The 14,671-nt window shown below is 43.0% G+C and overlaps 1 protein-coding gene across 1 annotated transcript in view; it reads left to right on the top strand.

The window, feature by feature from the left end:
- Nucleotides 1–4,054: 4,054 nt before the first annotated feature.
- ADA2 (adenosine deaminase 2) overlaps nt 4,055–14,671 on the top strand; it is a 30,797-nt gene continuing 20,180 nt past the window's right edge. Inside the window, exons 1-2 of the mRNA XM_060280006.2 lie at nt 4,055–4,185; nt 13,932–14,260. Coding sequence (XP_060135989.1) covers nt 13,948–14,260 — 313 coding nt within the window. The 5' untranslated portion in view covers nt 4,055–4,185; nt 13,932–13,947. The remainder of the gene's footprint in view (nt 4,186–13,931; nt 14,261–14,671) is intronic.

The raw sequence follows: 14,671 nt of genomic DNA, 5'->3' as shown, positions 1-14,671 counted from the left end.
CAGGAGGGAGAGAGTGAATATCAAATATGGTGGAAATAGGGCTGGTAAATTCCAGCTTTTAGCACAAGGGGGGGAAATGAAACAGAGATATTTTGCACAGGTAAAATATGGAATACTTAAGAGAAATTGTTGACATCATTTGCCTATTCCTGAGAAAGTACCATCACCCAATGCACAAGTGGTTCCTGAAAAACTAAGCTCATTTACTAAGATTCTACCAGTTATTTTACTAGTCAGATTATCACTTGCATTGCTTGAGTTATTTGGAAGCCTTTGAGATTTAGAGATGTGTGACTGAAAACCTGAACTACAGGATATTTCAATAGTGCTGATATATTAAATTATTTTCTTAACGAAAGGGTAATGTGTGGATAGTGCCACTGTATGTTTTTTGCCACTAGATGGCAGTTGTATTGGGTTGGAGTTGAGAGTTTCCTGCAGGTGTTTCATGTCAGGGAGAGACATTAAAAGTTACTGCCTAGCTTCTCAATCGTGTGTCTAAGAGTTGTATACTCTGGGGACCTTATGGTGATGTGTGGGTAAGAAATCTTATAAATAAATAAGCTTTACATGACAGTGTTCTAATTCTCAGAGTTCATGAACTTCTCTAGATATAACTTTCACTCGTATCTTTCTGTTATCCATTCCCAATTGGAGACTGTTTTCATGGAACTATGATATCATTTGCTGCTAGATTTCTAAATAGGTTTGGATCAAGGGCAATGATTCTGTTAATAAGGCTGCCAGAATAGCAACTTATCCAACTCTTCCGACATTCCAAAATCCTCGTTGGTAGTGGCTTTACACCTGCCACTCAAACTAAATTTATTATATAGTAGCTGGAGCTATTCAGAAATGCAGAATAACATCTAGTCCAGCATGGGGCTGCCATATGTCCAGATTTTCTAGGACATTACTGGGATTTAAAAGGCAGAATTGATGTCTGGGGAAGCAAGCAGGACATAAACGCAACAGCACTCTGCTCACGTGTGATACCCAGCAACTGGCATTCAGAAGCAGATTGTCTCTGACAGTGGAGGTAGAACATATCCAGCATGGATAGTATATAACCTCATCATTCATCAATTTATCTAATTCTCTCTTAAAGCCACCACTGCCTCCTGTGGGAGTGAGTTCCATAGTATAACTATGCACTTCATGAAGACATACTTTCTTTTATCTGTCCCAAATCTCCCAACATTCAGCTTCAGAGGATGTCCACAAGTTATAGTGTTATGAGAGAGGCAGGAAAACTGTTCTTTAGTCACTTTCTCCATGCCATGCATCATTTCACAAACTTCTTACAATGTCGCCTCTTACTCATATAGTCTCTAAACTAACAAACGCTGCTCCATCCCCTTGATCATTTTGGTTGTCTTTTCTGAGGTAGATTAGGCTGAAAGATAGTGACTTGTACCTGTATAACTAGTTAGGTTAGTCTGACTCGAGCTATATGGCTGTGGGAAGACTGGGCCTCTCCACACTGCTGGTCTGATACTTTAACACTATAAGCACACAGCTTTCTTAACTGTTTATTTAAATTGTACTCGCTCTGTCTTCTGGTCTTGGAATAGGCAACACTCTACTTAAAAACAAATAAAAATACAAACTAGGAATGCAGGAAGTCATCCCATAGAGCAGGTGTAGGTAGACTTCAGGCTTTCAGGTTCTCCTTTCTTTTTTAACTAGGTATTCCAAGATCTACCGACCTGAACCAGGTGCAAAATAGTAGCTCGAGTGGTAGAACACCTTGCATTTAAACGCTAGACTGGTAGCTATAGGCAATTCCATGCAGGTGAAGAAGTAGGCTAGTTAAGGAGGGATGTAGAGTTCTCTTCCTACTCTGAGTCTATCATAGAACCCTGTAGTCTGCCAGAGAAAGGAGGCCACCTCCTCTGTGCCCAGCAACAAAACTCCACAGACTGCTGCAGGAGGGATAGAACTCTGTGTCCCTCCTCTGCCAGCTCCAGCAGGTTAGCATTTTTTATTTTTTGCAGGCTACTAACTTTTGGAATCTTATTTACAAGGTTGCTGGAACTGATCAACTGCATCCCATGACGACACTGAGATGAGCTGCATATCTATCATCTATATCGTCTATCTATCTACAGTGGTAACTCTACTTATGAATGACTCGACTTACGAATGTTTATACTTACGAATGGAGCTCCGTCCACCATCTTGGATGCTGTTTAGATAGGATTTTTTCTACTTATGAATTTTTAGATAGGGTTGCTTCGACTTACAAATTTTTTCTCCCAATGCATTCCTTTGGGATTCGACTTACAATTTTTTTCGACTTACAAATGTGTGTTCGGAACGCATTAAATTTGTAAGTAGAGGTACCACTGTATCCATCTGTGTTATTACAGGGACTCTAATAATTCTAAAAGGGTGGGTTGTTGTCATTGTTCAAACCACTGAAAGCCACCAACTATTGCGGAGTACCCTGTGATCTATCAGAATAACAACCTGATTTCTGCCCTTCTTTGCCATAGAACCCTGAAACCCAGCATATGTGTGGTGGCATGAGCTGCAGTAGGCTGCAGCTTCCTTCATTTAATTCATGCTAAAAATAGGTATATGCTAAAATTAAAATCACTTCATGAAGACGCATGAAAATCTTAGTACAACCATTTCCGCTCCAGTATTGTCTCTTTTGACTGCCAGCAACTGCCTGTGCTGCTGGGCAAAGGTCTTTTCCAGCCCTTATGAAGACACCAAAGATGAAAGTAAGCACAGTGCTGGAACTCTGTGAATAGGACTGCCTAAATTTTCCAAAGAGCCTTAGTAGTAGGTGCACGGTGGGGACTTGGATTGGGACTCATAGCTGCCAAGTTATCCCTTTTTTTAAGGGATTTTCCATCATGCTGAATAGGCTTCCTCGCGAGAAAAGGGAAAACTTGGCAGCTATGATTGGGACACTGGTGAAGGTACAAACCTTTGATGCAGGCATCCCCAAACTGCGGCCCTCCAGATGTTTTGGCCTACAACTCCCATGATCCCTAGCTAACAGGATCAGTGGTCAGGGATGATGGGAATTGTAGTCCAAAACATCTGGAGGGCCGAAGTTTGGGGGTGCCTGCTTTGATGCCTCTGCACCATTTCCCAATTAAAATTGCTTTCCCAAAGCTGCTATTTGCCTTGCAGCACAAAACAATCAATACAGGTATTTGCATTAGATTTGTATGCTTTGTCCCATAGAGCAAATAGCAGTTGGATATTTTTTCACTCAGAAATGGCTCTAGCGGGAATGCAATGTCCCAAATCATTTCCCCCTTATTTATTTATTTATTTTATAAAAATGTATACACTGCTTGATTGTAAAAAAACAAAAAACAAAAAAACCACCCACCTACCCGCACCTCAAAAGCGGTTTACAAAAGATAAAACAGTAAAATCAAGAAAAATTCACAACCACACTTTAAAACATACAGAACTTAAAATACTAAAACAGATTAAAATTACCTCAACTTTCTATTCATTTTATTGCAGCAGCTATTTAATGCTTTAAAAATCAGCACCATAGTGGGGCTGCACTTGCCATTAAAAAAAAAAAAAACTACTGGAGAGCTTTTTGTAATGCATGTTCTGCATTATATATCTTGCTTAGCTGCAAGACTCCAGATGTGAGAATTTCCAGCTTAGCATTCTCTGTTCCGTTTTCATTTAATTGCTTGCTTGCTTTTGGTGATCACAATTTGACGTTCCAACCAAGTATGCTTGTTTTGCAAAAACTGACAATTCTGCCTACTGTAGATATTTTGAATAGTCTTCCTCAAATACTGATATTTTGAATAGTCTTCCTCAAGTAGGTTTCACTTGTTCGAATAAGAGAGCGTTTCCACAACCAAAATGCCACGTCAACATTGAACCACATCAGCAAAATGAACTTTAAATTTCAGCAGCTGATTTTATAGCTAGCAGACAACAGATCTACAACTTCTGACAGCAGAGAAATTGTTGGAGCAGAAGACTTTTTGCAGGAGAGGAGGGGGAAAGGGTTGGGCTTTGGGTGAATGGGTGGAGAAATGTATCCGATTTAGAGGGGAGGCGGGGTTGGAGGTGGGAGCAGGTGGCAAGTTGTTTATCTGCTCAGTTGTTGTGCATGGCCTGACAGAGACAGAGAAAAGCAGCTGAGAGGAGGAAGGAAATAAAAGGTCTCCCTCACACTCTACCTTAAAGGTTTGTAACCATAGTACGAACAGCACCCAGAGAGTAATTTGCTTGGAGCAGAGGCCTCGACAGAGCCCTGGGGTGTGTGTGGCTGACTTAGTCTCTGCAAGGGCCCTGGGAATGCCCTCGGCATGTGTTAGAGCAGTATATTATCCTATAGGGTTTCTGAAGTGCCTTAATGGAACCACACAATGTTTGCTGATATATATACTCATGCAAGCGCCCTGCTGTGTGCCAGCAGGAGCCTTGGCAATGGTCTCTAAGACATTAGTCGCTGCACATGCTAATGTGCAGGCAGCGTCCCCTAGGATGGGGCAGCTGTGCCCCTGCCACTGCTCATGATAGTAAGCCTCGTGATGTGCCTGTCTTCTAAGTGCCTTGGCAAAACCCTTCGGGGACTTGCTAGCAGGCCAGGGAGCCTGGTTCAGGCTGGAAGGAGCTTTATTACTGGCCTGAGTTTTGCCAACCGTGGGTTATCTTTCCAAGACTAAATATTTCTACCTTACCAGAGCCAGGAACTGCTGTAGCCTAGGTGTTTTTGTATATTTACTACTGTATTATTATAATAATTATTATCAGTAATGATTAGTTTGATGTGCAAGCTGAAATAATGAACACAGAAGAGGAAATACTAAGATGAGGCTTAATTCGCTCAAATGGCTTTAGACAAGGTTAATGCAAATGCATCAATATCCGTCAGTTTTTATTTTGTTTTCATTCTCATGTTGTTTCAGTGGAAGGGGTTTATACCTAACTGGCAAGCAGGAGGTTCCAGGTTCTATAGCAGGGGCAGAAGGCAGGAGGGGGCAAACTAATAGATCACAGAGTGATCACAGAGTTTCTGATGTGAGAGAAGATTCTTACCCCTTAATTGTTATTGACTGAGAACTGTTTCAGGCAGCCACTGAGAACATACATAGAGGCCCTTGAATGCTTGTCTAATGGTGCCTCCAACTGAATGGGGAGGGGGTGGGAAGCGCTAGCAGCCTCAGGGAGCTGACAGAGGACTGGATGTTGTTTGTGGTTTGGGCAAGCCTTAAGGGGGCTGAGGGAAGCTGGCTGAGCTGTAATGGGAGAGGGGGAGAGGTTGGTGAGCTGTTGGGCACAGGTCCTAGTAATTCTCTCTCTCTCTTTCTTTCTCTCTCTTTCTGAGAATCAAGGCAAACATTTTTTAATTACTGGTATACGTAATTAAAAGCATGGGGAAATTAAGAGCATGGGGAAAGGAGTACAGTATCCCAGGCACTCACAAAGTCAGTCCATGCAGCACTCACATATACCGTGTTTCCCCTTTTTTAAGACACCGTCTTATAACTTTTTTTCCTCAAAAAAACACAGGGTGGCTTACTTTCGGTGGGGTGTCTTATTTTTTTTTATTGCCGGTATGGTATTTATGGCTCAGGGCGCCGCTGGGCTCTCTTGAGTGCTCGGTGCTGCAGCAGCCACTGGTTCCAGGTGGCGGGGCGGCAGGCGTCCTTGACCAGGCCAGGCGGAGGCCGCTGGCTCAGGCGCTCCGCCCGCTGCTGCAGGGCGCTCCAGGCTCCTTGGCCGGGCCAGGCAAGGAAGAAGCAGTGAGCCCAGCAGTGGCGGCAAGCACGGAAGCAGCAGGGACGGCAGTGGATGAGAAGGCGGAGCACGGGGATGCAGCCAGCAAGGCGGGAGCGCGATCAGCTGTTAAGCGACACTCTTGGAGCGCCGCTTCACAGCTGATCGTGCTCCTGCAGTGCCGGCCGCATGGAGTGACTCTGTGAGTGGAGGTGCCTGTGGGGGTTGGTTTCCGCGGCGCAGAAGTATGGCTTATTTTCGGGGTATGTCTTATATTTCTCAAATCCTTAAAAACCCTGCCATGGCTTACTTTATGACTATGTATTAAAAAAGGGGAAACAGGGTAGCTAATGCAAGTGCAAGCAAAGGGTGATGTGAGTGGAGGGGATCTCAGCAATAAAACACTGCAGGAAATGTGGTTTCTCTGCCACAAAAACACTACCATAAATGGAATACATGCAACAGTCTGCACCATTTCCCTTTACAACAAGCCAGTTGTCCGGAAGGGCGCTAACTTTAAGCTGTTAGCCTCTATCCGTATCTAGAAACAGACCCACCTTCTGGGATGCTTTCTGGCTTGTGTGTGCAAAAACCTTATGGGGCGGGAATCACCAAGTAAAACAAATGAGGGGCTCAGAGCAGCAGCAGAGCCCACAGTGGCTATAATGTGCTCACAAGCCAGATGTGATCAAAATAGATCTGTACTGTGCAATCTGCAGCTTTCCTATAATTATCAGAACAGCCAACAAGGGCGTGCAGTCCTTGCAGATCTTGGGGGGGAAAAGCTCAACTACTTTGTGCAAAACTTTTATAAAAAAAACCACAACAAATTTTGTGTCCAGATTTTCACTTTTGGAAATAGGGCAACTACTGTGAGTAGTTCTGGGAGAGTGGGACGTTGCTGATTTTATTTAAGAACCTAACATATAACTTGAGGGATGCAGGTGGCGCTGTGGTTAAACCACTGAGCCTAGGGCTTGCCAATCAGAAGGTCAGCGGTTTGAATCCCCGCAACGGGGTGAACTCCCGTTGCTCGGTCCCAGCTCCTGCCAACCTAGCAGTTCGAAAGCACGTCAAAGTGCAAGTAGATAAATAGGTACCGCTACAGCGGGAAGTTAAACAGTGTTTCCGTGTGCTGCTCTGGTTCGCCTTGCTGGCCACATGACCTGCGAGATGAGTGCCGAAATCCCAGAGTCAGTCACGATTAGACCTAATGGTCAGGGGTCCCTTTACCGTTACCTTTAACATATAACTTGCTAGGTACCACCCAGCAAGGAACATATGAAGCTACCTTACACAGAATCAGATCATTGATCCAGCTACCTCAGCATTGTCCACAAAGAGGTTTTCCAGAGTCTCGCGCAGGCGTCTTCTCCCAGCCCTCCCAATTGAACGAAATTGTTGGTTTTGCAGCTATGCCACTGAGTTTCTCTATCTCTTTATTAGAGAGTGCATGCTTTGTACGTTTCAGGTCCTAAATCAAAACATCTCAGTTAGCAGAGTTGAACTGCCTGCGCATAAAGCTTTTGAGGAACAGCCTGCACTTAAGTTCTTGGAAGCACAGTTTTCTGTCAGGCAGAGTAGCCAATTCAGCAAGGTCCAAATTGCTTGAATACATTCAGTGTTAAATAGCAAAAAAACAAACGAAAAACCAACCCAACAACCCAGAAACATTTATTTAAGAGCACTGAGTGTATTTTTGAAAACAATTCATGTGCTTTTTTAAATGATTGATCAGAAGTATGACAATATTATGAACAAGGAACAAACAGGTATCACAAAACTACTTCCTCATTCTGCACACCTGCATTAAAAATCCCTGCTCATCTATAAAGTTCCTCAGGTGCCAAGGATAAGCTATAATAGCCCTTTTCAAGCATTCAAAATTACTTTCCCCAATAATATGGCTTACAAACATCAAGCTAGATTTAAGCTTGTTGGTGTATCTGCCATCTTTTCTCTCTTACATCATGGATGTAGACTTATATTAGGAATCTATTTTCTTTATTATCTTATAAATGCTATTGCAACAAGTTAGTCATGACTTTGGCTAGAACAATAAACTTATGAACCTGAACTTGACTTTTGGAGTGCTCTACTGTTTCCAGAAGATGAGCAGGAAGCAATTGTGGGATGCAACTACGTAATCTGCTGTACCTTTCCCACCTCTAAGTTTGAGGACCTCTTTTCACTTATAACAGTTTTACAGTCATGGCTTTCATCAGGAGATCATGGTAATTGCTGAATGTCTTCTAGAACTGGTTTCCATCTCAGAACTACAGCTCCTAGGGTTCCCAGGGACAGGGAATGTTTGTTAAACCAGTTTATGTCTGCTGTGCAGAGTTGAGAATCACCTGTGGCCCTTCTGATGTTGGAGTCTAACTCCCATCATCCCTGCTCATTGGCCATGGTGCCTGGGACTGATGGAAGCTGGGAGTCCCAACAACATCTGGAAATAATAATAATAATAATAATAATAATAATAATAATAATAATAATAATAATAAATTATTTATTATTTGTACCCCGCCCATCTGGCTGGGTTTCCCCAGCCACTCTGGGCGGCTTCCAACAAAAAATTAAAATACATTTAAAACTTCCCTGAACAGGGCTGCCTTCAGATGTCTTCTAAATGTCAGGTAGTTATTTATCTCTTTGACATCTGATTGGAGGGCGTTCCACAGGGTGGGTGCCACTACCGAGAAGGCCCTCTGCCTGATTTCCTGTAGCTTTGCTTCTCGCAGTGAGGGAACCGCCAGAAGGCCCTTCGCGCTGGACCTCGGTGTATGGGCAGAACAATGGGGGTATACTGGGCTGAGGCCGTTTAGGGCTTTAAAGGTCAACACCAACACTTTGAATTGTGCTCGGAAATGTACTGGGAGCCAATGTAGGTCTTTCAGGACCGGTGTTATGTGGTCTCAGCGGCCGCCCCCAGTCACCAGTCTAGCTGCCGCATTCTGGATTAGTTGTAGTTTCCAAGTCACCTTCAAAGGTAGCCCCACATAGTTCCTCATCCCTGTGTAGGGTGTAGATATACCCAGTAAGGCTTTAGCTTACATTTTCTTTCCTTTCCTTACCAGATGTGGGGAACCCATGGCCCATCAGATGTTTGACTCCCACCAGCCTTGTAGTCTGGCAACATCTAGTGAGCCAGTTTTCCCATCCTTGTTAAATGCTAATTTGCCTAGCTCAAAGGTGCTGCATGTTGACCCCTCTATCTATCTTCTGTTACTAGTTTGGTATCCCCCCAGGCCCTTTGGCTTTCACTTAGTAATTATGAGAACACATGCTTCCCTTAATGCCAAACTGGTAACCAGGTGGTGGCAGGTAGGAGGATACAGCCTAGAAGCCTAGATGGCAGGTAGGAGGATGCAGCCTAGAAGCCTAGAAGCCGCAGGGTATGGAAGATTTCCAAAGGATTTTGTTGACTTTGATTGAAATGCAAGGCAGGAAGATTGGAAGGGGGGGGACTATTCACCCAGCCTCCTCCAGGCCTGGCTGCTCTAGGGCAAGCTCATCATGTGAAAGAGGTCTTTGTGTCAAGCTCCCTTGGCCCTCTTGTGTTGCATGCCAGCAGGTAGCAATTGTTAAGATCCTCTGAGCGGGGTCAGAGTGGAAGGAGGCAAAAAAATGGCTTCTGTTGTCATATAGAACAGGGATCTTCAGAGGTCTTGTCTATAGCAACAATGCTGCAACCCTGCCCAGCCTAGCCTTGCCAGCTTCAAAAGGACGGATTTTTGCTCTTTGTTAGGTTATTCTGGGTGGGTAAGATTCCTGTGTCAGCAGCAGAGAAGCTTAGCAAAATAAAGCACAGCTTAGAATAAGAAAGGGAGCGGGGGGCGGGGGGGGGCTGATCTAATCCTGACTTAGTTACAGGTAGGTAGCCGTGTTGGTCTGCCATAGTCAAAACAAAATAAAAAAATTATTTCCAGTAGCATCTTAGAGACCAACTAAGTTTGTCATTGGTATGAGCTTTCATGTGTTCTCAAGCAATAAATGATATGCCTAAAGTGCTCATTACCAATCTGTTTAGCACAAATAAGCCCTTGGAAATGCATCCTGAGATGGAGTGTCCCAGGTTTTGTCTACCTGCAGATGAAGGTAATTCCATAAATGGGAACATGCTACAGGAAGCATATTTCTAGGTGCATCTGATAGAACCTAGTTGAAGAATTATTAATTGCAGGGATTTGGGTTTTTTTATTTAGCAATTAGAACCTCTGGATGAGTAAATCCATAAAAATATTTACTGTATATTCCTGCATATAAGACCACTTTTTAATCCAGGAAAATCTTCTCAAAAGTCGGGGGTTGTCTTATACACCGGGTCGTATTTCTTATATGGCGAGTATATCCCAAACTCTATATTTTAACTGGAAAAGTTGGGGGTCGTCTTATACGCCCAGTCGTCTTATACGCCGGAATATACGGGTACTATAGTAGTTTTAGAATTCCTGCCCGCTTTGTCTAGGCTCCAACCGCAATCATATATTTGTATTGTTTATTCTTTCTGGAACTTCTTTAGGAATGTATTACAAATCTGTGTAAAATAGGCAGGCTATGATAGTGATTAACAATTCAGAATATAATGTTCATGGCAGGCCTTTACTGTAGCCTGCTGAGAACACATATGGGAAATCATAACTTCTGAAAGTTCAAGTACATGGAGATCATTTTATATAATGAATGACTTGTTTTAACAAACAAAATTTAAGTGGCGTAAACTACTCTGACAGCCCATGGCCCATATATATGATGCAACATTTTTTGCCGTTTGGACTCTGGTTGTGTAAGTGTCATTATGGATGCCTATTGGCTATTGCCCATAACATCATTGGTGATGATGAGTGACATAACTCTGTCCTCTGTTTGCACCTTGTTTACTTCTTTATACAAAGCATAGAATCATAGAAATGTTGAGTTGGAAGGGACTCCAAGGGTCATCTAGTCCAACCCTTGCAATGCAGGAATCCTGCCAACAAGTATCCCCCTAGGTAGGTTCAAACCATCAAACTTATGGTTAACAGCCAGACACACTGACACATTCCATGAAGTCTTTACAAAATAAAAGCAACAGCAGCCTAAACCAAAATATAAACTCTCCTTTTTTATTATTAATCTTTTATTTTTCTACCCCACTTTTACTCTCTCCTGATTCCTAGGAGAGTGAGGGTGCACCCATGTTTTCCTTTTTAAGACAGAAAAGTGCCAGAGACCAGCAAGGCATTTCTTCCTGTGCTGGATTGGGAATGATGTGCCCATATTCACACTACACATTTAAAGCTGAATTATGCCACTTTAAACTGTCATAGCTTCCCCCAAAGAATCTTGGGAAATGTACTTTGTTAAAGGAACTGAGAGCTGTTAGGAAACCCTTATTCCCCTCACAAAGCTATAGTTTGAAGAGTGGTTTAACAATCAATCTCTCTTCCTAGGGAGCTGTGTGAATTGTGGCTCTGTGACGGGAACAGGGGGCTCCTAAGAATTCTCAGCATAGCTGCCAAGCCTCCCTTTTTTTGGGAAACTCCCTTATTCCAAACCACAGCTGTCAACCTTCCCTTTTTTTGCTGGAAATTCCCTTATTCCAGCGCCGTTCCCCGCTGCTATCCTGGATTGTTAGATATACCAGACTGTCCCCGGGACAGGTGAGGCTGCTGATCCCTTATTTTCAAATTTGAAAGTGGACAAGTGAGGCTGCTGATCCATTTTTTTTCAAATCCGAAAGTTGACAGCTATGACTCTCAGCATCTTTAATAAATTGCAGTTCCTAGGATTCTTTGGGTGCAGCCATGACTGTTTGAAGTGATATTTCCATACATCCTAATTTTGTACATGTAAGTAGGTCTCACTGCATTTAATAGGCCTCTTGCATAAGCATATGTGTAAACAGTAGTTCCTCTTTGCCCTAACTCTTCATAAACACCACACATTTAAAACATGCCCCCCTTGAATGCTAGGAACTGCAGTTTGTTAAGGGCGCTGGAAATTGTAGTTCCCATGATACTTTGGAGTGTGCTTTAAATACTGTATATGGTGTGTACACAGTCTCCCCTTGCTTGAGCAGTGGTGTGTGTCTTAAATACAGGGACAGTTAGCTGTTTACAGTGGAATTAGAATAGACTCTGTTTCATTTGTCCCATATTAGAAGAGTTTTGTAGCACCAACCTGCTTTTCTATTTGCTGTCTGGGCTCTGACTTTCTGCTTGTGAAAGCATTTTGCGTGCTACGGTATATGCAAGGATGGAAAAGTCAACAGTAAGTGAATTGCAGGCATGTTTCTGCGTGAGGCTTTCATGTTATCTTTCACTACAACCAGAGTGAGTTTTCTATAAATGCAGTGTGCTTGCTCCTGACTGAGTCAGTTTTCCCAAGGCCCTTTGCCACAAGATCAGATGTCAAAAAGGAAAACAGCTACCAGATTTTTAGAAGACATCTGAAGGCAGCCCTGTTTAGGGAGGCTTTTAATGTTTAAGAAATTAGTGTATTTTAATGTTTCTGTTGGAAGCCGCCCAGAGTGGCTGGGGAAACCCAGCCAGATGGGCGGGGTATAAATAAATTATTATTAGTATTAGTATTATTATTAGGTTGCTGGTCACTAAAATGTGGGGTGGGCAGAGGATAGCAGAAAGTTGTTGCAATAAGTAGCAGCGATGGGATGCATTAGGAGGGAGCTCAAATATTGAAGCACATTTGAGGACACAATAGACCAGGGGTCAGCAACCTTTCTCAGCCATGGGCTGGTCCACTGCCCCTCAGACCATGTGGTGGGCCGGACTATATTTTAGGGGGGGGAAAGAATGAATTCCTATGCCCCACAAATAACCCAGAGATGCATTTTAAATAAAAGCACACATTCTACTCATGTAAAAACACGCTGATTCCCAGACCGCCCGTGGACCGAATTGAGAAGGCGATTGGGCCGCATCTGGCCCACAGGCCTTAGGTTGCCTACCACTGCAATAGACTGTGAGGGGAAAATGTTCTTAACTCTCAAGCCCTCTCACGCATGGTTAACACTACTCTGCCACATCACAACCCTACAGGGCTTTCAGAAAGAAGATACATCGTTTTTGCCAACTTTCCCTTGATGTTTTTTAATTCATTATTGTTAGCTTGCTCTTGCTCTTGGTTTTGATTACATTTTAGCAATGTTCGGTGGGCTGCCTGTTTTATCAGTTGCTGACTTTCCAGTATTTTATTTTTGTTAAGTCGTGAGTGTGATTTCAGCTCTTCGTGAAGTCCGCTCAGAATAGTGATTCAGCATACTAGCAAGGAACTGCTAGGAGTCAAGTATAACAAGAGCAGTCTTCTTTATTGCAGTAGGAATCTTGACTGACTGGAGGGAAAGGGTGAGCTCCTTTTATACTCTCAGGAGCAGGGGTTGGGGAAAGGATACATTTAGATTTTGGCGGGAACCTATCAGAGTGAGGATCCAAATTGTGCTAACAAGTTAACCAATAGCAACTGTCACCGCACCCATTTGAATTGCCCAGGAGCGGGAAAGGTAGTTACAGGACTAGCAGAGAAACTCATGTACACAAATTAAACCAATACATAACAATTTTCATTGTATCTTTTGTATTCATTGCTTTTTACTTTTTATTGCATTTCTGTATTTTATTGAAAATGGTAAAGGTAAAGGACCCCTGGACAGTTAAGACCGGTCAATGGGAACTATGGGGTTGCGGCGCTCCTTTCGCTTTCAGACCGAGGGAGCCAGCATTTGTCCACAGACAGCTTTCTGGGTCATGTGGCCAGCGTGACTAAACTGCTTCTGGCGCAAGCTGCCTTGAAAGAGTTTACTCTCAAAAATGGCATATATATCTTCTAATTAAATACTGAGTATTAAATCCAGATTTGTTACCCATGGCATTGTATGTACTGTAAACCAGTGTTTCCCAACCAGTGTGCCTCCAGATGTTTTGGGACTACAACTCCCATCATCCCTAGCTAGCAAGACCAGTGGTCAGGAATGATGGGAGTTGTAGTCCCAAAACATCTGGAGGCACACTGGTTGGGAAACACTGCTGTAAACAATGCACCGCTTAAAGGGAGGTTTGGTGAACATTAGGCAGGGTTCCAAATATGGCCTTCCTGGCCTCTCTGTGTGGTCCCTTGAACTCATCTCAGGAAATACCTCTCATTGGTCCTATTTTGCACCTATACTGTTTTTAATTTTTATCATTTAGTTTTGTGTTTGTGTTTTCTAGGTGTATCCCTCAAGTGATGTCTCAAGTAGCTCAGAGAACTAAATGGCCAGTGGTCATCATTTTCAGTTGGGTTTCTCTTTGTGTATCCATGCCATTATTGAATGAGCGGAACTTACTAATTGAAAAGGAGAATGCCAGTCGTGTAGGTGGAAACCTTGTGCTAACAGAACTTGAAGAAGTTGCCAATGAGAAGCTCATGCATCTCAAAAAGAAGGAAGTAGCTGAAGCTATGAAAACAGGACTGTTTCCACCCAGCATGCATTTCTTCAAAGCCAAACACCTCATTGATCAAAGTAATGTTTTCAGCATCTTACAAAAGATGCCCAAAGGTAGTAATTCCAACTTGCATGCTTTTGCCAAAACCCATCAGCTTCGCTCAAATGTTGGTATTGCCTGTGAGACTGAACTGGATCATCATCTTTTGTCATTTTTGACTGTTTGAAACTCTTTTCAGCACTCTGCAAAACTTTTACGTAATTTCGATGGTTACTTGTGCTGGAGGATGCAGTCCATTCACCAGTATTGAAGTAAGATTCATATCAGTAAATGTGCTTCCTGTATGTGGAATGGGATTGGGGGATATTCTTGTCTTGTCTCAGGCAGGGAAATGTATTGTTGACCTGGCTAATCCCATCACAGTCGCATCATCACTAATACCATGACAATATAGATACCGTAACTTCAGTTTTTCCAAGTACTATTCAAGCACTGTCTTGTTTTGTTACACTTGTCTCCTCCAT

This window comes from Zootoca vivipara, chromosome 9, assembly GCF_965207765.1.
Source record: "Zootoca vivipara chromosome 9, rZooViv2.hap1.1, whole genome shotgun sequence".
NCBI classification, from domain to species: domain Eukaryota; kingdom Metazoa; phylum Chordata; class Lepidosauria; order Squamata; family Lacertidae; genus Zootoca; species Zootoca vivipara.
This window is presented reverse-complemented; position numbering and strand designations above follow the sequence as displayed.